The following is a 26,678-nucleotide window of genomic DNA, read 5'->3' as shown; positions in this document are numbered from 1 at the left end:
TAAGAAACACAACATTGAACAGCACCTGAAATTCATCAGGCAATCAACATTCCGGCTCATTAGTTTCCAAGAATCTGACTGCCAAGACACAGTATGGCATTAAGGGGAACTTCTTCGTTAGCCATTTTTCCTTCATAATTAATTCTGTCATATTTATATTTCTTCTGTTAGTGTTCTTGACAACAAATGTTTAATTTCCCCAGAATTTCAAAGATTTTTCAGGTATATGCTTTGAAGAAAGCCCTTAATTCACTTGAGAAATGTGTGCGTGGAGTTTTCTGGATGTTGTGTGCTTATCAATAGACATTTTGACCATGTGAATGAGGCTGCAGTTCAGGTTTATAAGTGGAAAATCTTTCCTTAAATATGACAATTATATGTTATATATATTTCTTCCATTAGTGTGTTCTTGACTTTTAATTTTGCTCGGACCCTGTTAATCACCGCTTGCGGTTATATTTTTAATTGATTAATTTAGTCTGGCATGAAACCACAGGAATACACACACACACACACACACACACACACACACACACACGCACACACACACACACGCACACACACACACACACACACACACACACACTGTACCCTCCACATTGTGTATGACTTGACCTCAATGATTTCAGTTAAATCAGGAATGAATAGTTTTGAATCACCCTTTCTGGTTCTACCAAAACCTAAATTAAAAACAAAAGGCAATGTTATTTTGGATTTTCCATTTATTTTTCAATTTACATCAATTAAAGGTGTAACAAAACAAAAAAAAACAAAAAACAAAAAAAATGATCATGGTCATAATAAAATTAATAATAAAAAATATACACAGCCTCACACACACAGAGACAACCCACTCTGGTGTTGCAAAGTTTTCTTCCCACTTGGAGTCCCATCTTTCAACTGGGAGATATGGACTCCAGGGAACCCTACCCACAATCCCCTTCTCCCGTACCTGTCTCCCAGGGTGGGGTGTGTATGTGTAGTGTGAGGTTAGTGGGAATCGGTGGGCGGGGTCAAAGGGGGGTTAGGAGGGGGGAGGGGCATTGAAAAACAATGTTGAAGACTTGACTTCTAGAACTCGTAGCACCTTCTGAAAGAGAGCTCCAAAGCAAAGATGGCCGCCCGGCCCCACATCCACTCGATATTATGGGTCCGCGCGGATTTAAGGAAGACATTTTCACTTTGTTTCTGTTTTTTCTTCTTTTTTTTGCGTGAGGTAGCTTTAAACAAGCAGGATGGCTACAGTAAAAGTAAAGCAGATTTTCCTCAAATTTGTTGTTTGGATGCATGAAGCCTTGGTGAAAACGCCTTCTTTTCAGGGCCAGTCAAGTCCCCAAATGAAACCTCACTTTCCAAAGTGTTGGTGTGCGTCAAGACACATGTACACACGTAATGTGGAAATATATATATATATAAAAACCATCTGGTTGCCTATAAACACAGACTTTTACAACAAGAGAACCAAGGATTTATAATACACAGTAACAGCTGTTCACTCCCGTTCAAGATGGAGTCTGGAGTGATCTGCTTTCTGGATGTGTTTTTTGTATTATTGCTGAAAATATTGCTTTGGTCTACAATTGGTTGTGTTTTTGGGGGTCAGGGAGGCTGGAGACAGGGAGGCGAAGCAGGACTGGGTCAGGGGTCGTTGCTGTTCTGTAGTGGGAGGGGCTTGTCTTGTCTTGCGTCATGAAAGAATAACCCTGCACAGTCCCACCTCAACGCTGCCCATGAAGACAGTACATACGTGACATCGAGTCATGTTTCTGTCCTCCATCACTTGCTTTGTTCTGGTCCTCTGGTCGTCCTCCGTGGCTCTGGTTCCCGTGGTCGGTGGTGTGGGGCCAGGGGGCCCGGGGGGGAAACATGACTGGATTTCAGGGAGCGTGCCTGACGGGGAAGGCTAGTGTGGTGGACAGATATTGCGGTTGCCCATCAGTGCTAACTCCCGGTGAGACGTAACAACAGGGGAGAGCACTCTGCTTTTAGTTTTGTTTGAGAGAGAGAGAGAAATAAAAGTATCAATTTTCTTTCTAATTTCCTGTCTTCTTTATTGTGGAAGTGTGTGTGTGTGTGTGTTTGTGTGTTGTGTTTGTGTGTGATGTTTCATGGTCGAGTTATTTAGTTTTCTTTTTGGTTTTCCTGCGGGAGGGGGGTCCTTGTTGTTCCTCTCTCTACAAGAAGCAGACGGCTCCTACGTCCACCCCAAACTCCTGGTTGGCTCCTCCGATGTCCATGGGCGCCATGTCCACGATGGGCAGACGGGAGGTCTTCTGTGTCTTGTACTCGAACACCGTCTTGCCCCACTGGCCTGTGTGCGTCTGTGGGTAGAGGACAGCAGGGAGACGTGTCACCACAAGCGTAACGTCACCACAAGCAGAGGTCTGGTCCCCATTAAGCTAAAGTCTGAACTGAGAATGAGCAATAGATTGATCCATCATTAATAGTGTGATTGTGAGGACATTGTCTGGTGTTATCATCACTATTGCCAGGGCAGGATAGCCTAGCGTTGTGGGTGTGAATCCCAGAAAAAAGAGTTCTTTATTTAGACCCCAACGTATGCAGTCTATCTGTAAGCAGCCATGACTACTATCTTAAACCCCTGCCTGCTTATTAAGGACATGCATCCAATTGTATTTTATTGTAGGACACTTTTGACAAAAGCATGTAAAACTACAAAATTGTAAATATCGGTAACGAATGATGGTCTTTTCAAGCTATTATGACAGTCAAAGCCTTTTCTTTTTACAACAGACAGCCTCTGGGGAGGTCACACCACCAACAAGCGTCTAGGGCTGGCTTTGAACTTCAAAGCGGCGGCTCACCTTGCAGCCATCCTCCAGCACGCTGTATGTGAAGCGACTGTTGCCCTCGGCGCGGATCTCCACCTCATTGGATCCCTGGAGCAGCAGGGCCTTCTTCAGGTTGCCCGTGGCCTGGTCCATGTAGGCCACGCTGTTCTTGCAGTGGTACGTGATGTTCTGAGTCGCCTCGGTGGACAGCAGCCTCAGGAAGGTCAGCTGGATGTTGGCGGCGATGGCGGCAGGGCCTTCCTGGGCGTAGTTGAACTGCAGTGGGGACAGTGGACATCAGGGTGTTAAGGTGGTCAGTCTTCACTGACTCACTTGAGTACCTAATTCATTGTGTTTGGAAATGTTATCGTTTGAGGAAACTCACGTGGAATCCTCCGTTCATGGTCTCTCCGAACCAGACGTGCTTGCGGTCCTTGCTCTTGCTCGTCCACCAGTTCTTCCTTGGCGCCTTGGCGATGCTGGGGTAGACGCAGGTCTCGCCCGTCTCCATGTTGCAGAACACCTTCATGGCGTCAGCGGTGCTGCCAAGGTTGGGGTCGACCCAGTAGTCGCCTGGAGGAGGTGGAGTAGGAGAAAGGTTTTCTGATGAGTTAGGTATTCCTGCTGTGGCCCATGACCATGGAATCTGGTATGTGTGTATCACATCGCAATGAATGCCTCCATTTTGGAGTATTGGAATTGGATTGTTAAATATTATGTTAGTGGTAAGGGTTCTACGGTCATTGTTTTGTCATTAATTGTGACATTATTTGTTGTATTTTGAGTATCGCCAACAAAGAATCCCATTATGCATTCTGACATGCAAGCCCGATCATATAGATCCCAATCTCCTGTCTGGTATCACAAAGTACATCCTATGGATGTCATCGGAGGACTCTCCCCCTCCCCCCTGGGTCCTCCTCTCCTTGTCTCTCACCGCTCTTCCAGGTGGGGTGGCACAGCTTGAGGTCCCTGCAGGAGCGTGCGGGGTTCTTCTGGTTGCCGTCCGGGCTCAGCATGTTCTCGATCTGGCTGTTGATGGACTTGAGCGTGGCGTCCACCTCCACGTCGTGGGTCCTCAGGGAGCTGGAGGCCTCGTCGGCCCTCATGTAGCGCAGGGGGTCGGGGGACTTCTCCAACTGGGGGAGGCCGGCGTAGGCGGACAGGTCGATGCCAGGGCCGGGAGGGCCTGGGGGTCCGGGAGGTCCGGAGTTACCAGGGGGACCCTGGAGGGGAGGGAGGATAAATAAGTGTGTTAAAGGGGGCGGGTAAAAGGTTAACCCTAACCTACATTTCTTTGTAAATGAATACCGTAGTTAGCATGAACACCTTTATTAAACACCCACACACATGCATTAACTAATATTAATGATTCATGGGATCCAGATGGATAACTGGGATCCAGATGGATAACTGGGATCCAGGTGGATAACTGGGCATGCTAATGCATGACACAATAATAAAAAAGTCATTCATTCATTCATTCATATAAAGATGTTTTTTTCAGTTAACTCACAGCAGGGCCGGTCTCTCCGGAGCGTCCTCGCTGTCCAGAGGGTCCGATGGGGCCAGGTACACCGTTGGATCCGTCTTTGCCAGCAGGTCCAACAGGTCCATGGGGACCCTACAGAGAGAGAGGGTTGGGGATGAGCATCAAAACAAAATGTATCTATAGACTATATGTCTCCCTGAAGCGGTTGAGGAAATTAAACAAGATAGATAGCATTGTTCCTTTCCAGGGTCACACAAGGGTTTTCTGCAAATGCATCCGCAATCGGCCATTATCATCAAAATAAAGTTTTTTTTAACGCTATTAAGGGCAAAGGTGAAACTTGCTGTGCATGGCTGATTGAACTGAAAGACTACTCTAATCGAAACCGCAGAGAACAGTCTTTTTCCCTTGTCAATCTCCCTCTATCGCCGCAGAAAGTAATTACTAAAGCCCGCCGCTGTTTATCTTATCACAGCCTCTTGTAATAAAAGAACATTGCTTCTCCTCCTAGCTCGCTACTTTATTCCACCGAGGCCGACCTAACGGGCCATTCATTAACATCACACAGAAACGTTGCACTGGCCGATAAACCATCAACGCTAATGATATATTCTTATGGGCCGGACGTAAAACGGTGATAGAAGCCGTCACTCGGCCTCGTCTGAGAACAACATGAGCCTTCAGGAGAGCTAACTCACCTTAGCACCGCTAGGTCCAGCAGGTCCGGAAGCTCCAGCATCTCCAGCAGAGCCCTGTTGGCAGGCGGTTGGTACTTAGTTCATGTGTTAAGTGTTTAAGGTAAGATGTAGTGATGAGGCAATAGGAAGGATCGGCGTCCTGGTGGTCACTTACAGGAGGTCCAGGAAGACCCTGCAGACCAGTGAAACCACGGTGACCCTTCTGTCCCCTCTCGCCGGTCTCTCCTGCCTCTCCCTTGTCTCCACGTGGTCCTAGGGGTCCCTGCAAGTCACATTTGTTTTAAGGACATGCATTTTGGTTGACAGTATATCCAGAAATAGCATTTTGGAAGATACTGTGTTTTCATGACAATATGTGTGATTTCTGGAGATGTGTGAAACATCTCATCAATCCAAATATCCTCTCTTCTGAACTGAGTGCTGAGCTGAGACTCACAGCCATCCCCCGTGCTCCGGCAGGTCCGGACGGACCGGCGGGTCCTTGAGCACCCTGAAAAACGACAAGACGTCCGGGATCAGTGGCATGATGATGGCCATCAACAGGTTAAACACACTGAAGAGGCACCAACCCTCCTCCTGATCATAACAACGTCCCCCGTGCTCCCAGGTACTCACAGACTCTCCGCGGTCGCCCTGCTTGCCCAGCGGTCCGACGGGGCCGGGGGAACCGGTAGAGCCCGGAGCTCCAGGGGCCCCGACGGGGCCGGTGTTACCACGCTCTCCCTACAGGGGTCAACAAGACAGAGGTCAGGAGGTAGCCCACGCAGGCAGGGACAGGTTGGTACAGTAATACACCATCATTTGATTCCTTTCTAGTCCAGTCAAGTCAGTTTTATTTGTATAGCCCTTAATCACACTTACAGTCTCAAAGTTTGACACCCCCTAACTCTAGCACCCCCAGCAAAGCCCTAATTAAAGAAGTAAACTCCCTTAATTAAAAAGGAAAAATCTTGAGGAGGAACTCAAAGTGAGGGATAAGTCCTCCCAGGAGAGGTTTGTAAGTTAATAGGGGGAATCATTGACATACACAGTAGTATAAAAAGCAAACATTTAAAATAAAATGGTAATTTCTTTTTAATTAGTATTGTCCGTCTACGGGTGAGAAGAGGATTCCTGAACAGGGGTTAGCGGTGTGCTCCAATTGGTTAAGGTGGCGCTCACCTTGACTCCCACAGATCCGTCTCTGCCAGGGGGTCCGTCGGTTCCAGCGTTACCCTGAAACACACGTTTCATGGAAATATGACAACCTTGTACATCACATAGATGGCATTTGTTTTGTTGTTTTTATTCATGAATTATTTAATTTCACATGAAGGATTATGTAAAACTCCCTGTATCAAAAGTAGTAGAAGTACATCTCCAAACTTGAGGCCTTGGGCCCTGCTCTGTTCTGGTAATGGACATAACCGATTCATGTTGCTTTCTACTCCATCCGTGAAGTCATCCTGTTTGCTATTGTATCATAGCAGTGCTTCTTTACTGTGAGAATCTGTCTGATTATTGTGTGTTAAATGGAGGGTCACTTAGTACGGACCTCTCTGCCAGGCTCTCCAGAGGGCCCAGTCAGCCCAGGGGGTCCCACGGGTCCAGGGGGTCCACGATCCCCAGTGCTCCCAGTAGATCCCTGCTTACCAGGCTCTCCCTGAAAAACACACAGCAACAACACGTTAACGACACATTGGAGTACATCAACACACAGCGGCTGGTAGAATAGAGTCTGTTTGGCTCCTAGAGGGTCATTTTATGAATGCATATTAATGGATGTTATAGAGAAGATCCAGGTCCATTGATGCTTTATTAATAATCAGGCATGTAAACGATTACCCCCAAAAATGTAAAGCTAGACATCAAGACAAATCTTGATATTTTCGGTTGTTGTAAAATGTTAGCTTTGAGTTGGAGAAGTTCCATTCATTCATAAATGTATCTCAAGTGATCCCAAGGTAAGCCTTGGGATCACTTGAGCTTGAACTTACAGAAGGCCCAGGGAGTCCAGGGAAGCCTCTCTCTCCACGCTGACCCGGCAGACCAGTGATACCTGAGTTTCCACGAGGACCCTGGGGTCCGATAAGCCCATCGGGACCCTAGGAAACAGGGAGGAAGGTGGGATATTGAGCACTGGTGTAGTGTGAGATAATCCAATAAACACTGCAGCAACATGCAATCAGTCCATGGACCTCTTCTTCATCACCCAAAATCCCTGTCCATTACGAAATGTCCCTTTTTACAATTCATCCATTTATTAAACCACAAATTATTTTGTGTGTGCTGCAAAGTCATTGCTCTGTGATCTAGATAGAGTAGCCCTTATACACGTATTCAAATGGTTACCAAAGGAGGATACAGCAGCTATTTGTAAGCATAGTGTGGCTGCAGGTAACACACATTGAAGTGAGCTTATGAAATCGGACTTGTGATCTGGCGCTATCTAGGTCCAAAACACAATGATGTGTCCCCAATGAGAAGCAGAACTACACTCACAGCGGCTCCGTCCTCGCCAGGCTCTCCCTTCTCCCCTGGGGTGCCAGCGGCTCCTCTGAGACCAGTGTCTCCCTGCCGTCCTGTGGGGCCAGCGTCCCCACGAACACCCTTGGGACCGTCTTTACCGGAAGGACCAGCAGGGCCGGCAGTTCCAGGGTTACCCTGCATTAGAGGAGAGAGAGCGAGAGAGAGAGAGAGAGAGAGAGAGAGAGAGAGAGAGAGAGAGAGAGAGAGAGAGAGAGAGAGAGAGAGAGAGAGAGAGAGAGAGAGAGAGAGAGAGAGGCACGAGCCAGGGCAGGAAGAGTGAGCGCATTAGGTTGATTTCATTGAAGAAAGGAGTTCCACTGATGATTTGGTGTCAGAGAAGGACACTCACGTTGGGGCCAGGAGATCCAACTCGTCCTGCGGCGCCGGGGAAACCAGTAGCACCCTGGAGAAGGACGGGGAAGATGGATCAGGATGGATGCAAATAAATGGATCCAGTTCTTAATATATTGTGACCAATAACTATGTATTGCAGCTGTATGATAGGATGTAGAAATAAACTGGAATTGAGTCGTGTACATGAAGATCCCAGTCAGAGTAGTGATTTATGTTCTTCCCTCAAATGTAAGTCTATACCAGAAATATCTATTCCAGAGTCAGAAATGGTTGAGGTACCAAAAAGGACGAATATAGATGTTAATGTAGGCACACAACTAAGCCCTCGCACTGAATGGGTTTTCTTAAACTAAAACTAATTAAAAATATGATGTTTGTGCACCCAAGGCCAACGTAATTTTCCATGTGTGTGGGCGGTAGAGAGAGGGCTTTTTTTATATTCTGTATATTCTAGATGAAAAAAGCATACACATACATTACTGTAGGATGTTTGAGGACAGGATGTCTACACAAATACTGGAATGAGTGTGTGCCCATTTCAGTGTTTATCTTGGAAGTACAAATACATTGTGATTTGAGTTATTTAAAGATTGACTTCACTGACAATATTGACACAGCCCTAGTTTTTTGTTCTTATGCCTCAATACAAATTGTCACCGTTGAGCGTGCATTTTCATCTCCAGCTCTTTGGAGATCTACTTCCTCATTCAATCCTGAGTATTACTCTACGTGGTCATAAATCTGATCAGAAGGTAACGTACGGGAGCTCCCTGAGCACCACGTGCTCCTTTAGGTCCAGACACGCCAGTAGGTCCCTGCATGAGAAAACAACACATACAACACATTAACCACAGGTCAAACTACATTGAGCAGACTCTTGAGCTGAAGTCATTTCCCAGCACGAATCTCTCTGCAGTCTCTGGTGTTAATACTCACATTAGGTCCGGGGGCTCCAGAGGGCCCCTGGGGACCAGGGGAACCGGCCTCTCCCTTCTGTCCACTCTCACCCATCTCTCCCTTGATACCAGGCTGACCATCTGAGCCCTGGATACGAAGAGAGAGAGCGAGAACGGCACAAGGTTAGTGTCCTGTACTACTTTGCCAGTTACCGGTTGAATATACGAGGCTGGGCAGAGGGGCTTTGACTTACAGGGGGTCCGGCGAAACCAGCAGGCCCGGGAGGGCCAACCTCACCGCGGTCACCCTGCAGGAGAGATCAGAGCAATTGGGTTAATTCTGTTCCGTTTCAAACCCTTTCAAACTTTAGAGAGAAGTGTAGACCTAATACTGCCATGACCCATTTTTTATGATTAGCTATACCGGATGTTTCTTTTGAGATATGATGGCTGAGGTTATAAGTCTAAATGATGGGCTTCTTGCTTCTTTGTAGTAAGATTCAACATCTAGAATGCCATGAGATCCACAATTGACTCAATTGTTTATTACTGAAGAATTGTTAAATAACTTGTCTGGCTTGCCAGGTGGCTCAACCTGCTAGTGCTCTAACCATGTAGACGATTAGCCTTAGCAACCCTGTGGACCTATACCCTACTAAAACGATGCATTACTTCTCTTCTTCAAACCTTTTTTCTGTCTGGTTTCTGTTCTGTCCATACATGCATACAAATGAATTTGAGTTACGAGGCAGGGAGGTTAACCTCTTAAACTCCAAACCTCATCTAAACCTTGGACAATACATTGACCCTGAGTAAATATTGTTTATCTTAAGTTAAATTTGGCAACATTTCACCCGATTTCAGAATGTGGAATAGAATCTGATGTCCATAATGAGGAACCTCATGAGGAGGACTTAAATGGGATCCTACACTGTAGCACTCATCAATCAGAAACCCGAGTCCAGAGCGACTAGAGGCAGACTAAGATGGAGAAGGACAGACTAAAGACAGACCAAGACCAAGATGGTTATCTACTTACAGGAGCGCCACGTGCACCAGCAGCACCGGATGGTCCAGAGGGTCCGGTTTCACCCTAGGAAGCAAAGGAACTCAAAGTCAAACTCACAAATCCACATAGAAGAGGAAACCCCCCACATTGCCCCAACCCAAGGTTTTAACCCTCAGACTTCAACGTTATCCTCACCTTGGCGCCGTTGGGACCAGCTGGGCCAGGAGGACCGATTGGACCGCTCAAACCCTGAAAGGGAGAACGCAGAACATGGAGGGTGAGAGGAGAACAATGAGGTAGAGCATAACGTTCAGCTGATTCCATCTTGCTGGACAGAACTGAACTGAAACAGATGTTAAAGTGGTGCAGACAAATGTATATATAACTCACTCTTGAACCATCCTTGCCAGGAGATCCCTCAAGTCCCTTCTCTCCATTGTCACCCTGTAGAGCAGAGAGAGACATCAGGATAACATGGCCGCCATTTAAGGCGGAAACGTATTGACTCAGGCCTGATGGCACATTGTTCATATCAGGTCCCTCCCACCAAAGAGGTACATCAGGGAGAAACAATTCACTGCAATGACCTCAAACTAGAGTTGAACATTTATCCATTAAGATGAGATCAGATTTACTTCATTAATCTGAGACAGGGAATGATATGTCTATATTTGTCCTTTCGGACACAGATTGCTTTGCTACTGTGGTAACTCTTGTCTATAATTATGAGAATGGTGTGACTCTTACTCTGTCTCCCTTAGCACCGGGGATGCCACCTGCTCCTCTCTCTCCGGGCATTCCCTGCAGGCCGGGGGGTCCCTGGCCTCCAAGAGCACCAGCTGGCCCAATAGCTCCCTGTTTGAGCGGGGTCGGAGAAGCACTGCATTAGTATGGACGGTTCTATCCCAGGATGCTTGGAGAAAATAAAAAAGTTCACTCCAATGTGTCTGGGACAACTTCTGGAACCTAAGAATGAACAAAGCAAGAACACTGATATGACTGGGGAACATGTGTGTGGATTGACCCCTGACCTTGGGTCCATCAGTTCCAGGGGTACCAGGAAGTCCGCGGGGTCCCTGAAGACCCTGGGGTCCAGCACCACCCCTCTCACCAGGGAAACCACGCTCGCCCTGTTGGAGGGAACAAGACAAAGCACTCAGCAAGGGATACACTATCTTTAGCTACATTGTATAATTAAACATCATTACATGTGAATAAGCTCTGTGGTCATTCTCAAGTGCTATGTGGCTTGAACAAATTATGCAAATCAATGCAAAGTTCAGCTGATTACAGTAAAATAGATGGATCAAACATAAATAAAAAGGGAAACTCACTCTGGGTCCAACAGCCCCAGGGGCTCCGGCTTCTCCATTAACACCCTATGAAGGGACAGAGACAATGTACAGCAATCAACAACAGAGTACACACAATTGATCAAAACAGTTAAAAAATAGTATGGATCAAAAATAAATGTGTATAGAAAGCTGTAGGGTAATGTAATTGAGTGAAGACGTGAAGAAGGTTCATTATTAGTAACTCTTTGAATCGTTTTGTAAATGAAAATTGCCTAGTAGACTTTACAGTAAAGCCATCCATACCGTTCTTACATATCAATCATGTATGTGCAGTAACCCCCCTTGCAAGCAAAGCAAGTTATTAAAAAGAATTGGTCACTTTCAATTGTCCCAATACTTATAAACAATGCTGTATGTCTCATGTTGTTGTTCTCCGCATCAGGACATAGCATACAGTCGTGTGGACCCATGTGTCTGCACGACACATCTGACCCTGCTGCTAGAGACACTCACCTGCTCGCCAGGTTTGCCTGACTCTCCTGGGGAGCCTGAAGGTCCGGGAAGACCCTGTCAAATCACAACAACCCAAAGGGTCAGCAAATTCCACTATACACACACAAGGCCAGTATTAGTGGCACAACACATTACATCTTCAGTAGCAACATTTTTTACTTTTTTTTATTTTTTTTTGCTTAGCAGTTTGAATAGTTTGAACAGGTTTTGCAGTTTGTGTAGCTTAGCAGTTTTGGTCTAGACTGTTTAAGCCTGATAGGAGAGTTTCTATGTTGCTCTGCATTGAAGCATCTTACGAGTTCTTATCACTGGGATGGGAATGCATGCATGCAACAGATCTTCAGTAAGCTATTGGGGCTCTTTTGGGCACCATGCCCAGGTAAGAGCATTGTAATGTCCTCTCACCTGGAAACCGGAGGGTCCGGGCTGGCCTTGCTCTCCTCTCTCTCCAGCAGGTCCCTAGGGTGGTGGACAGAGGGAGTTACACTCCGAGGGATACCAACGCAGTGTGTTGCGCATTATAGGATCAACATTTTATCAGTTATTAACAATTCACATTTAATGATTGCTGGCTCCAACTCAAATTTATCTTGTATGAATACAGAAATTCTCTGTTAATTCAGAAAGTATTGATTCTGGATTAGCACTGTACTGAGCAATCATCTGTTTCCATTATTCATTAGTTAATTTTTTAACTTATTTATGGTATTAGCAAGCCGTTTAAAATCACAGATATTGAGTGACAAACTTTTCATTTTACAAGAATGAATGGTCCTTAATACAAAAGATGAGAACATGGCCTCATTCATTTCCACAGATGCTTTGTTTAATCTGAACATCTTACAGCAGGACCGGGGGGTCCAGATGCTCCAGTCTCTCCATCTTTTCCAGACAGACCCTGTTCAGGAAGAGCAGAGGAACGGTCTTAAAGAGTGATTCGTCATTCATTAATAGTCGTGTATTTAAAACTGTTATGGCAGAAGAAAACAGTATGGGTAAACTGGGACTCACCCTCAGTCCTTGGCGACCAACAAGTCCCTTCTCTCCGGCCTTTCCAGGCTCACCCTGTTGGAGTCACACAATGTTAACCTGAGATCATGGGCTACAGTGTCCAACAGGACCATTATAATGCTGGCTGCCAGCCGGATGATTCCCATAATGCACTGCACTTCATATAGTGACATGGTGGTGTCACGTCTGTAATGGGTTATATGTCGTTGCCCAATTTTATGTTATGTTGTCTTATTGAATTAAACAGTAATTGAATGCATCACGCTTTGTGTTATACATCACCCATTGTGATTAATATTTTAGTTATCATTTGTTATATTTATTCTGTATTGTGTTTATTGCATTATATCAGAGGCGTGACTGTGTGAGGGCCGGTGACGTGTCGATGCGATAAAGGTTGATTGGTTTTTGAATTGTGTATGTGTGTATTTTATTGTTCTATTTTCTCCCAGGCTTACGTTGGCTCCCTTGGGTCCTGGGAATCCCATGACTCCAGGCTGTCCACGAGCCCCCTGGGGTCCAGGTGGGCCGGGGCGACCGTCCTCACCAGAGGCACCCTGTCAGAGACATGGGGGGGGGGGATCACATGTCAGCTGGGAGGACATGAGCTGGGAGCTGTTAGTGTATTCATACTGCAGCATTCAAACACAGGGCCGCGTGCAGTGCTGCACAAAGGGAAATGACATGTAAAAACATTACAAGGACAAGGACAATCATTAAAGAAAATAAGAAAAGAGCTTTCTGTTATACTCATTAGGATGGTTGTATGGAAATTTGTGTGTTTGTTGAAGCCGTAAATGATAGCCGTAATGACTGGTACGATTACCAGAGAACGATGTCCTTTAAATGGATTTTATTCACATGATGATTATAATCTTTACATGTTATCTGTGTTGTTATCTATACAATTTAAATGTGTAATTTGCCAAATAAGTATAAGCATTAGTTCTCCTTTTGCATACATTTTTTCCCATCTATACTCTCGGTGTCGGTGAGTTAATCAAAGGACGGATTGAAGATGAAACCTTTATTTTGTATAATATGTACAATGTGTGTATGTTGACAAGAATGTCAATGTCTCTAATGGTAATGAACTTACAGAAGCGCCAACTTTGCCTTGGGGACCAGCATCACCAGGACGGCCAGTAAGACCCTGCAGCACAAGAAAACAAAACATGAATCACTCACACACCAAGCCACAAGCATGTACCTGCAACCGCCATTATAACATGCACCACTAACCACACCGACTCCCAGAGGGATGGGCATAAGCTACAGTTATCTAGTAGCTTATGCCCTTATTGTTATCTACTCATTCAGCTCACACTGGAGGACTGGAGAACTATCACTACTCATACTACCACCACCACAGAGTACTCACTCTGAAGGACTGAAGTACTATCACTACTCATACTACTACTACCACAGAGTACTCACCCTGGAGGACTGAAGTACTATCACTACTCATACTACCACCACCACAGAGTACTCACTCTGAAGGACTGAAGTACTATCACTACTCATACTACTACTACCACAGAGTACTCACCCTGGAGGACTGACGTACTATCACTACTGCTCATACTACCACCACCACAGAGTACTCACCCCGGAGGACTGAAGTACTATCTACTCACCCTGGCGCCGGGAAGACCAGACTCTCCAGTGCGACCGGGATCACCGGTGCCTCCCTTGGGCCCGGCAGCACCAGACACACCGCGGTCCCCTGGGGCCCCCTGCAGACAGACAGATATTGTCCCTCAGCAGGCCTGTGTTTGGCTTCAGGAAAGTGTGTGTGTGGGACCCCACTGTGAGCATGTGTGCAATAACAACGGTGGGAGGAATCGACGCGGCGAGGAATGGGACCTGGTAGGGTGAGTGTGATGACGTGGAGTTGTGCGCTGTATGCGTCTAGTTGTGCGTTGTATGTGTCTTGTTCTGTGGTTGGTTTTCTCTTACGTCACATGTCATTGTCTTGGTGATGGTTCAATACGAGCTTGGTTATTAAGTATTTTTTGTGATTTGATGCAAATGATTTTGAGCAGTCTGTACCTTAGCGCCAGCAAGACCATCTTGACCTGGGAAACCACGGTTACCAGGTGCTCCCTGCAAACAATCACGGCGTCAACGTGAATACAACGATTACAACAACACCGTCAGCAGACAGCCTTACTTCACTGAATGGATATTGCTGATTTTCTGAAACACTCACTCTCTCTCCGGGGGGTCCGAGTGGTCCAGCAGAGCCGGGCTCTCCTCTTGCTCCTCGCTTGCCCTCTTCTCCTGAAGGTCCAGGGGCACCTTGGGGTCCCACGGGGCCCTAGGATATTAAGAGCATACACACCTCATTAGACTACAGTGTCCCTTCAGAAAAGGGAAAGACAACATTCATTTTGTATTCAGTAAATCTCTGTCTCATGGGGCTCACTTACCAGCTCTCCTTTGGGTCCAGCCTCTCCCTTGAATCCAGGGATACCGGGGTCTCCCTGAAAATAGCAGAAAGTATAAACCATGAGGATCAGCCGGCACCCGTCACCTCAGATCAGCCATGTACAAATCATGCCTCCACCACCTGAACACCTATCACATCCATAAACCACAAGGCAAAACATGAACGTGAACTCTGGTGCTGGTGGCCGCCTGTAGGCCAGTGGGGTGATCTAAGGGGCACTCACAGACTGGCCCTTGGGCCCGAGGGGTCCTGTCGCTCCCTGAGGTCCGGGGGGGCCACGGGGTCCGGGGAAACCTGGTGCTCCGGCAATACCAGCACCACCCTGTGAGGACGGACGGACAGACACCGTTTAGTTGAGGGGATTGTGTCAGAACTAGGAGAAAGTAAGAAAACCAAGACCCTGGGGGCAGTTTGAAGCTTCAGCTTACAGCAGATCCTTTGCTCCCGGGAATACCATCAGTACCAGGGTTGCCCTATAGAGAAGAACAACAGAGGAAACTCATGTCAGCAGCCTGGCAGAGAGGTCGCACCATACAGACATTTGTGTGAGAAACAGCATATATAATATGCATTAATTGAATAGAAGAGTCCTTGTGGTATGGAATCAAAGCCTGGGTGGTGTTAGGAGGGCTGTTCGTGATTGGGTGCTAAATGCTATCACGTTGCTTAATAATAATCCCCAATAGCGCCCCCTGCTGTGATATTACACAAAGAGAGTTTCTGAATTGTTGCGTTGGCTTATGTGCTACATGCTATCAGAATTTGAACAGGCAGAAAGATGTGTCCGAAGGGAATAAATGCAGAAGAGCCTGGGATTTTCAGTAGCTGCCAAAGTGAATATTCAATAGCTTTTGTGTGGACCACACAATGGATACATTTTGTCCACTCTCTCTGTTGTGCGTGTTGTGTGTGTGCTTCTCCCATATCGTTTGTCCGTTGCTACCCTTAACCCTCCCCTGGACGTGGCCTAGGTCAGCGGTCCTATTTCTGTATTATTTAGTATTTCGTGGCTGAGGCAGGTGGACGTACAGAGGCTCCAGCGGGTCCGGGGGATCCAGGGGTGCCAGCCTCACCGCGGGGCCCCTGAGCGCCCTCAGCTCCACGGGCTCCAGTGGGGCCAGCCTCTCCCTATGGGGGAACACAAGCACAGGTCGGCTTTGAGCAGGCGGCTCTCGAACCCAAGGCTCCTGACAGACAGGAGGTAGCAGAGCAAGGTAGAGGCCTGCAGGTCGTGTTCGTACTGTCATCCCCCGTCTGCTACTAATGGAGTTGGACGTTCATTCAAGCAAAAGACAGGGCTGAAGTGTCATGGCGTATTATGCTTTTTTCCATTTGTCTGATGTTCTTGATCTTCAGATATCTATCAGTTTTCAGTATGACATGGAGATCCAATTCATAAAGAAATGCTATTAATGATAAAGAAGTAGTAAAAAATGCCAGACGTTGTGATTTTTTATAGATTTATATATTAAATTATATATTTATTATACAGGTCATGTCATTTGAAAGAAAATATTAATTATCTATAATTTATAATCTGATTCATAATCAATGATGCTGCGGGTTTTAGGTTAAATGAGATATCATGGTATTCATGGGGAATAGCTATCTACCTGTGTAATTAATAATGGACAACAAATACAAACCTATGTACCTTTCAAGAACCTTATCAAAGAGCTCCTCTTTATCACACTATGCTACCAAAGCTTCAAGAGAACACAGTGGCGCCTCAAAAATGGTGTTTCTAAATCCAACTGAAGTAGTCATGGTTAAGACAAAATGCATTTTAACACAAATGAACAAACCTTGGATCCAGGGGATCCTGGGAAACCGGGAGCACCAGCAGGTCCAACAGCACCCTAGGAGGACAACATCCACACAGGTCACTTTATACGCTTCAAACGGCAAGGGGGTGGACAATATGTTTGAGTTTCATAATGGACCACAAGAAATGTAAGTGAGTTTAGGGCAATAATTCAATGTTTTCGTTTATCGTCTTGGAATGGGATTGTATCGTTATGAAATGAGTTCATAGACTTGTCGTGATACCCAGGTTTAAAGACTAACTGAAATTATGATGAGAAGATATACCCTTAAAATTACAAAAGATGAGGTTTCAAACGTCACTGAGAAAATAAATCAAGCTTTAGACTGAAATTCCATGTACCTCAATGTGATGACCCTGAGGTACACCGATTACAATAGTATTTTGGAAATCATAAGAATGTCTAGATATTTATCTAATTGTGTAAAACTTGGATATGGCCCAGCCCTGGGTCAGTCTGAGAGGCGGTTATACGTACAGGGGGACCAGCGGGACCAGGCAGACCATCATTACCACGGGCACCCTGGGGAGAAGAACAACACAGGTACATCAAGTCACAAGACATCCCAGCAGTCGCTCAGTGAGAACACAGGCTGGAGGAGAGCTGACCCCCATCCCTCCTGAACACAGGCTGGAGGAGAGCTGGGTCCCAGCCCACCTGAACACAGGCTGGAGGAGAGCTGACCCCCATCCCACCTGAACACAGGCTGGAGGAGAGCTGACCCCCATCCCTCCTGAACACAGGCTGGAGGAGAGCTGACCCCCATCCCTCCTGAACACAGGCTGGAGGAGAGCTGACCCCCATCCCTCCTGAACACAGGCTGGAGGAGAGCTGACCCCCATCCCTCCTGAACACAGGCTGGAGGAGAGCTGGGTCCCAGCCCTCCTGAACACAGGCTGGAGGAGAGCTGGGTCCCAGCCCTCCTGAACACAGGCTGGAGGAGAGCTGGGTCCCAGCCCTCCTGAACAGAGGCTGGAGGAGAGCTGACGCTGTAGTTCCGGCCACAGCTGTTACATTGAAGAGGCATCTCATAGCTTTCTCCTCCTAGATGGTCCTGCTCTATGAATCATCCCTGTGTAACTCACAGCAGATCCGGCTGCTCCGGAACGCCCTCTCTCGCCGGGCAGACCACGGGGTCCCTGTGATCAGAGACAGAGGGAGGAAGACACGTTAGGCACAGAGTCTCAGATGGGAGCGCACTAGGAAATCACAACGATTAGTTTTCATCAATATTTTTGTACAAACAAACTTCATAGATGTAGGGTGACTCATGGAGTGAAAAGCATTGCATTGAAGAGGCTACTGCTGTTTGGTGCAACTGGAAAAAAGAAACAGTATTGTGTAAGGAGACAGAACAACTCACCATGATCCCAGGGGTGCCGCTCTCTCCAGAGGATCCACCCTCACCCTTTAAAATAGGACACATCAAAACAGTTAGAAATAGTCCTCTTCATAGGTGCCAAATAGACAGTGTATGAATGTGATCTGCCTTTAGAGTCCCAGCCAACTCTCTCCTTGTCTCTGACAGATGATTTATGGTCCTGGTGTTTGGCACTATTAGAGCTGACCCTATGTCAAAGGCAGTGTTTGACCTTTGCAGAGTAGAATAATAACAGCATTTAATAATCATACTTTAGCTCCGGCAGCACCGCTCTCTCCCTTGGCTCCATCCAAACCAGAGTGACCCTAAAGAGAGAGAGAGAGAGAGAGAGAGAGAGAGAGAGAGAGAGAGAGAGAGAGAGAGAGAGAGAGAGAGACAGAGAGCGAGAGAGAGACAGAGAGTGAGAGAGAGAAAGAGAGACAGAGAGCGAGAGAGAGACAGAGAGTGAGAGAGAGACAGAGACAGAGAGATAAAAACACGACATATTAATCCACTATCAGCCACCATCAGTGTATAGATGTTGACATTTGATGGTATCACAGAAGGAGAGGGAGAGAAGGGTAGGGGGTCACTTACTCTGTGTCCTTTAATCCCAGGAAGTCCAGGAGTTCCAGGGAATCCACGGGCTCCCTAAAACAATGTCAGGGGGAGGACATTAAACACACGAAAATAATGTCTTTTTATTACCCATTTTCAATAATGACCAGCTCTAACCAAGCTAGTTCTTAACTTAACATAGTCTGCGGATATAATGATAGAGCAACATTGGATTATGTTAAAGTATCCTAATGTGGGGTTGTTATACTATAGATGTATCTACCTGAGGTCCAGCAGGTCCACGCTCACCACTCTTGCCAGGTTTACCAGCTTCACCCTGAAATAAATACAATTCATTATATATACTTACAGATGTCTTCCAACCATGGGGAAAAGACAGGGACACTACTGCCCCCTAGTGGCTGTAGGGTCATGTGGTACACATTGCTGCAGCTAGCAACTTGGGTTTTAGCAAGGTCAACATTTTCTATGCACTGGAATGATTCAAATCTTCTTATAATGCGGTCCACTATATGTTGATTTGACTTTTGACCCTAGCCTGATTATGTTGTCTGGGTTGAGTTTCAATTATGCTTATGTTCCCACAAGCATATGTTTATTATGCCAAAGTCTGGTTATATCCCCATCATATGGGAAGTGTTCCTGCTTATACTCACATCGCTTCCTGATTTTCCTGAGGGTCCGGGGGGCCCACCAGGGCCGGTAGGTCCCTGTTTCAAGCAAAGAGAGCCGTTGTTGTGAATTTGTGTACAGTCTCACTGTTTACATGCAATAAGAAAGGTTACCAGTAAAGCAAATGTTCTGCTTAACTTAGAAGGATTTGGTAACTGAAATATGTATTGTCTCTGTCTCAGAGACAATACATATTTCAGTTACCAAATCTTACCAAATAACATCCATTGGTAAAAAGGTCATATTTTGGTTAATGCTTTTCTTTAATAAATTCCTTCCTTCAGTGAGAAGGAGATAGGCCGATGACTCATGCATCAGCGTTCATTTCAATGAAGTGAGACACTCACATTTCCTTTTCACCAGTTACTGTAAGGAGCTAACCCACATTATGTTGACGTGTTTATGGGAGCTGGAAATACTTACAGCTGATCCAGGCTCTCCAGTCTCTCCGGGGTTACCTTGGAAACCTTGTGGGCCCTGAAGAAATTCACACTCATTAACACCTAAAGCGACCAAAGCCCCCGTATTTATGGTGGGCGACGAACAGCATCACTGCCTACTGACACACACCTTTACCAATCCACCGACTATACTTTTTGGGTATGAAGTACAAACTGTGTGCTCAGGGGTTGGTTAAGCAGGGTTGAGATATAGTTAAGTATTCAATCATACTCACAGGAGATCCGGACGGGCCAGGGGGGCCACGCGGACCCATCGGGCCCTAAGGAAGAAAAGAAGAAAACAGAGCAAGAGAAAATTAACACATAGTTATTTTGCTATCTTAAGTTATCTTTCGAGTTTCTAGTCTTCATTCTTGTGATTCGATGAAACAATTGTCCAAAATGGTGCTTCAATGTAGCACTCTGTTCTGTGTGATCTGTTGGGTGTGTCTGCCGTCTCTGCATGACAGAGATGTCCTCTACACACACACACACACACACACACACACAATACACACCATGGGCCCCTGCATCACTCCCGTCCCAAGATTGCTGGCCTTCTCATCAAATCCATTATTCATTTGAGCAGCAAAGTTCTGGAGGAAATAACAATGCAAACACGCATTAGTAATAAGACAGATTCCATTTCTGGAGAGCTAACAAATATCCAAATAAGCAGATGAGGAGCGAAGACAATGCTGATCTCCACACTCACTCCCCCCAGCCCAGACGGCCCCGGCGGTCCGGCGGGTCCGGGATTCCCGGGGGTACCGGGCTCTCCGTCTCTGCCTCTGGGTCCAATGTTTCCCTGCAGGGAGGAAGTGGGAGGTGGGGGGTATTTCACAGTGAATGAGGGGTTCCTTATTAATAATGGAGGAGCATTACAGCAGAAATACACACAGGCTCTGAGCGATATGTGACTATATAAACTTGGCCCAAGTCGTTTTGAATTGTATTAATTGCCGAGCACCTGTATTAGACCTCAATGCTTTATAGTGAATTCTAATTCTAATCAATAAAGAAGATGGTCTTATAAGGCTCAGGCCAGAACTGTTACTGTATGATGTTGTATATTTTTGACCCTTGGTACATTCAATTTTTATGTTGTTTTTTTTGCAATATTACATCCCTCAATTACTGATGGGGAGTCACTGTGCAGAACATGATCAGCAGTATAAGGCCATCTTCCTTATTGAGCCACGTTTGTTCTGTTTTATCTGATATTACGTTTCTTTACCTTATCGCCTTTAGCTCCGCCTGGTCCTCGTGCTCCCTGCTCTCCGGGGGGTCCCTGGAGGAGGAAGGGCCCAGCCATGAATTAACATGTCAGCTTAGGTGAAGCATGAACTGTGAATGTTACATGTGTATCTTATACATTGTATACACGTTTATTAGCTCTCATAGTGTGTGAATAGTTTACCATGGGGCCATGAGGTCCTCTTGGTCCTACGACCTACAGAAGGGAAGAAAAGAGTGTTAGGGATTGGCCCGGCTTCATGTGATCAGACATCCTGTGTTGTAACACATTGATGCGTGGCTTGGTGCACCACCATCCAGACCCGGCTCAGCCCAGACCCAAGAACATTCCGGTACAGTGTCCCGCCCCCCAAAACAAATCATGTTTAATTAAAACTTTTAATTTGACAGTCTTCTTAGCTTAACATCAGCCCTTCTTAGCTTCAACTCGACATTCTTTGTTCTTTTTGCAGTGTGAGACAGGAGCGAATGTTATGAGAACGTAAGAGGATTGGTTTGGGTTCATTATGTACAAGGAATGTAGGGTTCCTTCCTTTTGGCACACTGAAACACCAACATCAGTTACAGAACCTTCTAGAAACATCCCTTAATAATCATTATTAAGGGGTGTTTGCTAAAAGAGTGAGATACATGATAACACTGACCCTACTTGAACATTAAAAGCTCTTAGTTTGAGAATGTTGACAGTAAACTACAGGCATTTAGAAAAATTATAATCAACAAAACAGAAGTATGTTTAAATGTCAAACACAGTGAAATCCTGGAAACCATACTTACATCTGCAATCTCTCCTGGTTCACCTTTCTGACCCTTTTAGAAAGAACAAAGAAACACGATTTATTCATCAAAAACATTAACCTCAGAAACATAGCATAGATTTGGCTTGCCATGATTTCAGGTCAATATATATCTGCACAGTTTGTAAGTAGGTAGCCACAGAACATTTTCTCACCTGCGCACCAAACGACTCTGATGTTTCAGATGGATGATTGATGAGGGGGAGCAGAGAAAAGGACATTAAACATTAAAACATTGGTGACCCAAATTAAAACTCTTGTGGACGTGGGCTAGTTGGATTCTGTTCCTTTCCGCAGTTTTCTCAGACGCAATTGCTGATGATACAAAAAAAGGTAGAGAACCCTTATAGATGTGATTGAATTTTAAAATCCTTCCTTTGAATGGGTTGGAAGGCAAAGCAAGCGAAAACAGGTTAATTAGGTTAATGACAAATTGGAATTGGGATAAAATCGCTGTAACAACTATGAGTCGATTTTTAATAAGCAAGCAAGCAAACAGGCGGAAACTCAAGAAAATTGGAGAAAACGTATTATCATTTATTCTATCTATTTGTTCGACCATTTACTGGAAGATATGCTATGCTATGCTGTATGTCAAATTTGAACCCTCCATTACTGGGTACTGCAAGATTTTGGGAATCTGAAGCTGTTGGTATGTGATGATGTGACACTGCGGACGGACTCCAGTTAACCTCTGTGTGAGGCCACATGCCCCTTAATAGTGACGGCTTCAATGGCGTAATATAGGCTACTGATGTTAAACACTATGTATTCATGCTAAGCACTTGTAGACTCCATGTCAAAAGAGCATCAAAAGAAAACAATAGTCCCAATGATTTCATCTTTTTTATCTTGATTTTCATTCTTCATGAAAACCAAGTAAAAAATGGGTCACTTTAGAATAAGGAACATCGCACCGTGATCCAGTCATTACTTTACATCGATGTGTATCATAATATGGTCGTACCGGATGACTAATCCTTCAAAGTAAACAGGCCATGATTCCAGTCACGACTCCTACATCCATGTAAAATACCCCGGACCACCCAGGGGTGCTTGTTCCTTACTCAAAGTCCTGCTTGCTCCAACAGAAGCGTTTCAGTGAAAAAAAGGGGTCATTTATTTATGGTGGCGTTGAATAAATAAATGAACAACCAATGGGGGAAGCAGAGGAGGCGGAGGAGGAGGAGGAGGCAGCGTCAGCAGGGCAGACGGGGCAGCACTCCCCGGGAGGGATGGACGGGTTGGCGCACTCTCTCATCTCCTCGCAGATGATCTCGTCGCACAGGACGGAGCCGGTGTCGCACACACAGACGCGACACCGCTCAGACCTCCACACGTCCTTATCATTGTAACGGCGGCCATCTTGGACGCAGCCGCCAACCTCCTCTGTTTTGGCGGGGGGGGGCGTCACCGCGTGGGTGGTGGGAGGTGGAGAAGGGAGGGTGTGTGCGCAGCAGGTGGACAGCAGGGCACAGTGTTAGGAGCAGTGTGAGTCATGGTTGTTTGTGGTTATTGTGGTAGGAGAGGCATTAGCGCATGAGAGGCGGCTATATGAGGAAGACTTAAAGAAAAGGCATTGATGAGGAGGATGTGGATTTTTGGTTGTAGTCGTAATTTTTTGTTCTGATTTAATTTTTTTTTTTTTCTTATGTGTGTTGATGAGGGTAGGATGGAGGAGGGGATTCGGTGGGAGGAATGGAGAGGGGGGGCAGGAAGTGGGGATGTGTGTGTGTGTGTGTGTGTGTGTGTGTGTGTGTGTGTGTGTGTGTGTGTGTGTGTGTGTGTACCTTTCCACCCCCAGAGGAAAGGTAGGGGGCGTGGTTATTTAGTTAGGTCAGAGGTAGAGGAGTGTGGAGGGAAAGTGATATGAAATTACAAGGAAGAAAGATACAAGTCTATCTTCCATCAAGGAATGCTTCTCTTCTCTCTCACACACACACACACACACACACACACACACACACACACACACACACACACACACAGTAGCACAAGATGCAACCCAGATTACTATTAATATTTCAAGTCAGTACACAACATATTTAGCTCGGATGTGCTTTACCTTTTTCCCTTGATAAATGTTTAACCCTTGTATATTTAAAGAATACCTTCATATATTTGATCTTTTGAAGAGTACAATTTACTGAGACACCTTTTCAAATAAACCAATTCACAGGAGCTGTCTGTTACCTGGCAGAATGAAACCCAATTAATAAAAGATGCACTGATTTATTGAGATTGCATTTAAGTTTACAGCAACCATTCACTCCTGTATAGGCAGGTCCTACACACGTTACTCTGCAGCTCAATTTCCATTTGAAAGGTTCTAATGAAATGGTTGTATTCCATGCAATTGCATCATAAACTGGTACATCAACAAAAGCCACATTTAGCAGTGAACTCTGACCAGTCATGGCATTTCACATTACAGAGTGAGTCCATTCAACACGCAGGCCTGCTAGGCCCTCCGGTGAATGAGAGAGAGGGAGTGAGAGAGAGAGTGTGTGAGAGAGAGATAGAGAGGGACTATATGAATACACTTCTCTCACAAGGGCAGACTGTGCCCGATTGACAAGCTGCTGCCTTAAGTAAACAGGGGCTGCTTCTAAAAATTCTCCATCTGGATCTCATAGCTGTGTCAAGTGCCAGTTTAAACACATTGGGAAATCAAGAATGGGTGGCTTGTTAGTATACAGGATGTGCCTATTAAATGCTGCTCCTTGTTTATTATGCATCTATGTGAAAGCTGTCATAGAGTTGTATATGTGCTGAAATATACAACTCGTATGTGTGCTGAAATATGGTTTCAGCACAGCTTGCAGTGGAGTCAAATATATTGCTAGAAATCATTCACATTGGAATGATTATGTATTATGCATTATGCATTGCATATGCACTTAGAGACATTACTGTATTAGTATTTTCTGTATAATGTTGCCCTTTGAAATGCCATTACCTTACTGAAACCCTGTGAGCCCACAAGTCAAAGGTAAAGACTAATCTGAGCCTTTTCGTTAACCAAATCCTTGAAAGACATTTTTTTGTCAACCTTGTTGGACAATAAAGAATTTCATTCACTTCAACTCATAAATTATATTTTGAATAGATTTTTGTAATTGGTAACTTATCACAACATAAACACCATGCAGCCCCTGTTCCTTTTTATTATAATCTAATAAACATTATAGGGGTGATTATATGGGCTGTCAAGAGGCGGTAACGGTTAAGTAACATGGCGGGCCTTTGGACCCAGGAAGGAACAAGCCGATACTTGTTCACCTGGTCCTCCATCCCATACACATGTACCTTGCCAGCCTCACATATGATCCATAATGGAACCTCTGTCTCCCAAAAAAGAATAAAGTTGATGAAAAATTAAAGAGGCAACACTTAACTATAATTTTTAAAGTTCTACTTTTTGCATAGAGAATAGGTCATCCTCACGGATTTGAGAGCTGTCATATGGCAAATTGGTAATTTAGTTATCTTTTCCTAGTTATACTCCTGAGTTATATAGGCTTGGCCTATCAGCTTAATTGTAGAGTAGAAAGCTAAGCACATTCATACCAATCCTCGTTTGACATGAGTGACTTAATTTCATTCAACTTAATTTCATTTTTTCAGGCTTAATTGAATAAATATCCCCTATAACATTGCCTTTCTTTTTATAGTAGACACTCAAAAAAACAAAGATTGTTACTTACGGGCGTCCTCTTGTTGACATCTGACAACGGAAAGCAACACAACTTGGGACGCTACAAGTAGCAGGACAGTCCTTGAATCCACAAAGCTGAACATGTCTAAATATTAGACATGCAGGACCTTGGGTGAGAAATAAAGAAAGGGCGCAGACGCGTCTCTCGATGGCTCAGGGGTGTCTGTGTGTGAGTGAGATGTTCCCAGAGACTCTATCGAACCATGCAGCCAACCTTCCGAAATCAAAGTGGAATCCAACGTGGGGCCCCTGTCTGCAATTAGCACCCACCGCGTCAGGCCGAGCACCGCGGTTTTATGTCCAGCTTGGCCCCTATGAATCTTCGTATATTGCTAAATACCGGTCCGTCCCCTAGACCCCAAGCAGAGCTGAAACCCGAAGCTTATCTCCCTCCCCTCCTACCGTCTGAGGGACTTTGCCATCGTGACCCACGCCCAGCTTAAAAAAATGATCTGTTTAATATAAAGAAAAGCATTGCTGTCATTCGTTTAAAACTTGTTTCTACATTGGCCACCTAAACCTTTGGGAAAGTTGGCAGTGTTTTTGATAAGCAAAATTCCTAATACACAGCAAGTTGTAAAACATTTGAAAGCGACATACAAATGAGCCTCAGCTAATTTCAACAGGAGACAGAGAGGTAGTCATTTTGACTAAATATGTTGGTTATATGTAGACCAATGTTGGAGATCATGCATACATCGTAGCTATTGCCTGTAAAGGAAGATGATTAATATAAAAGCACATATATTATATGAATGAAATTTTCTAATTTATCAATGCTTTCATTTAATCTACATCCCAATTTATTTATTTATAAATACGGCCTCCTTAATAAGGTAAACCCTATTTACTTACTAACTTAGACCTACTTACTGAATCAAACATTTAATAATATAATTACAGCTCAGGTTGGCCACCACTTACAATTAATTACTATCCAGCCACTAGCAAGACGATAAATGATTTATCAAATCTCACAGCAAGGCACCATCAATATGAATATTGGGAC

The 26,678-nt window shown here is 45.2% G+C and overlaps 1 protein-coding gene across 1 annotated transcript; it reads right to left on the bottom strand.

Moving 5' to 3' along the window:
- Positions 1-788: 788 nt before the first annotated feature.
- Positions 789-25,941, bottom strand: LOC307079987 (uncharacterized protein). The gene is made up of 53 exons (XM_079742539.1): positions 25,659-25,941; positions 22,107-22,123; positions 21,932-21,964; positions 21,318-21,350; positions 21,135-21,188; positions 20,613-20,705; positions 20,416-20,493; positions 20,134-20,178; positions 19,881-19,934; positions 19,442-19,495; positions 19,048-19,101; positions 18,804-18,857; positions 18,479-18,532; positions 18,210-18,254; positions 17,932-17,985; positions 17,324-17,368; positions 16,826-16,879; positions 16,050-16,148; positions 15,449-15,493; positions 15,244-15,342; positions 15,001-15,054; positions 14,781-14,888; positions 14,621-14,674; positions 14,206-14,304; positions 13,668-13,721; positions 13,027-13,125; positions 12,569-12,622; positions 12,402-12,455; positions 11,963-12,016; positions 11,558-11,611; positions 11,084-11,128; positions 10,781-10,879; positions 10,497-10,604; positions 10,140-10,193; positions 9,945-9,998; positions 9,780-9,833; positions 8,995-9,048; positions 8,781-8,888; positions 8,606-8,659; positions 7,840-7,893; positions 7,464-7,625; positions 6,959-7,066; positions 6,517-6,624; positions 6,144-6,197; positions 5,598-5,705; positions 5,419-5,472; positions 5,137-5,244; positions 4,983-5,036; positions 4,309-4,416; positions 3,730-4,018; positions 3,178-3,365; positions 2,826-3,068; positions 789-2,321 (listed from the first exon to the last, which is right to left on the bottom strand). Exons 1-53 carry the CDS (start codon positions 25,750-25,752, stop codon positions 2,175-2,177), a joined length of 4,257 nt encoding a protein of 1,418 aa, XP_079598665.1. The 5' UTR covers positions 25,753-25,941; the 3' UTR covers positions 789-2,174.
- Between the last annotated feature and the right edge of the window lie 737 nt (positions 25,942-26,678).

This window comes from Pollachius pollachius (genome assembly GCF_949987615.1).
Source record: "Pollachius pollachius genome assembly, chromosome: 8".
Taxonomy (NCBI): domain Eukaryota; kingdom Metazoa; phylum Chordata; class Actinopteri; order Gadiformes; family Gadidae; genus Pollachius; species Pollachius pollachius.
This window is presented reverse-complemented; position numbering and strand designations above follow the sequence as displayed.